This window comes from Plasmopara halstedii (assembly GCF_900000015.1).
Source record: "Plasmopara halstedii genome assembly, contig: Scaffold_614, whole genome shotgun sequence".
Taxonomy (NCBI): Eukaryota; Oomycota; class Peronosporomycetes; order Peronosporales; family Peronosporaceae; genus Plasmopara; species Plasmopara halstedii.
The window spans coordinates 1,417,532-1,418,288 of record NW_020187532.1 but is presented as its reverse complement, the minus strand read 5'-3'; the positions used below and the strand labels follow the sequence as shown (position 1 = coordinate 1,418,288).

The 757-nt window shown below is 48.3% G+C and overlaps 1 protein-coding gene across 1 annotated transcript in view; it reads right to left on the bottom strand.

Annotated features, from left to right (window-relative positions):
• Nucleotides 1-78: 78 nt before the first annotated feature.
• The window catches only part of PHALS_12302 (conserved hypothetical protein), a gene marked incomplete at both ends in the record, with an annotated part of 5,255 nt that continues 4,576 nt past the window's right edge, over nt 79-757 (bottom strand). The window contains one exon of the mRNA XM_024727827.1: nt 79-235. Within this exon, the coding sequence (XP_024578364.1) occupies nt 79-235 (157 nt within the window). The remainder of the gene's footprint in view (nt 236-757) is intronic.

The following is a 757-nucleotide window of genomic DNA, read 5'->3' as shown; positions in this document are numbered from 1 at the left end:
ACTCTGACCCTGGACAAAAGTACGTAGCAGCGTGAAGTTCATGCGCTTTTGAAGATTGAACTAGCAGGAATTATCTATTTAATGCTTTGTCTTCTTACCTTTGTCTTCGATGACATCTCCAATGCGATCAGGCATTGATTTTACCAAGTTTTGAAACCGTGACATGTCCAAATTCTCCCATGCCTTCAGGATGGCATCTTTAAGCTCGGTCAGCGTCATGTACTGCTTGCCACCACTGTAAACGTCTCGCGAAAGGTAGCCCCAGACGTTTTCTATCGGATTTAGGTCCGGGGATAGGGCCGGCCAGTCCATTACCTCAATTTCAGAGCTCTCGAGAAAGGCTTTCGTGCTTTTGGAGCGTGTATACTGGCGTTGTCGTGCTGAAATATGTAGTACCCGTTGTGGAACGATTCACCAAACGGTATCAAGTAGTAAGCTAGTGTTTCCTGATAGTGGAATGAGTTTTGGCGGCCTATTAGGAAAGCCAAATCGGTTTTTCCTTTCGAGGAAAACCCGCCCCAGATCATGACAGAGCCTCCACCGTTTTGGCGGCTGAAATAGGTCTCCTTCTCGCAGCGTAGGTCGTGCCAGTAGTACTGTAGGCCGTCTGGACCATCCAGATTGAACTTTTTCTCATCAGAGAAGACGACACGGTCCCCCAATCCGTCCGTAGTTTTATCGTACTTCTAGCTCATTTTCGTCGCGCCAACTTGTGGCCCGCGTTGGGCATTAGAGTGCGGTTGCGCTTGCTGTATCT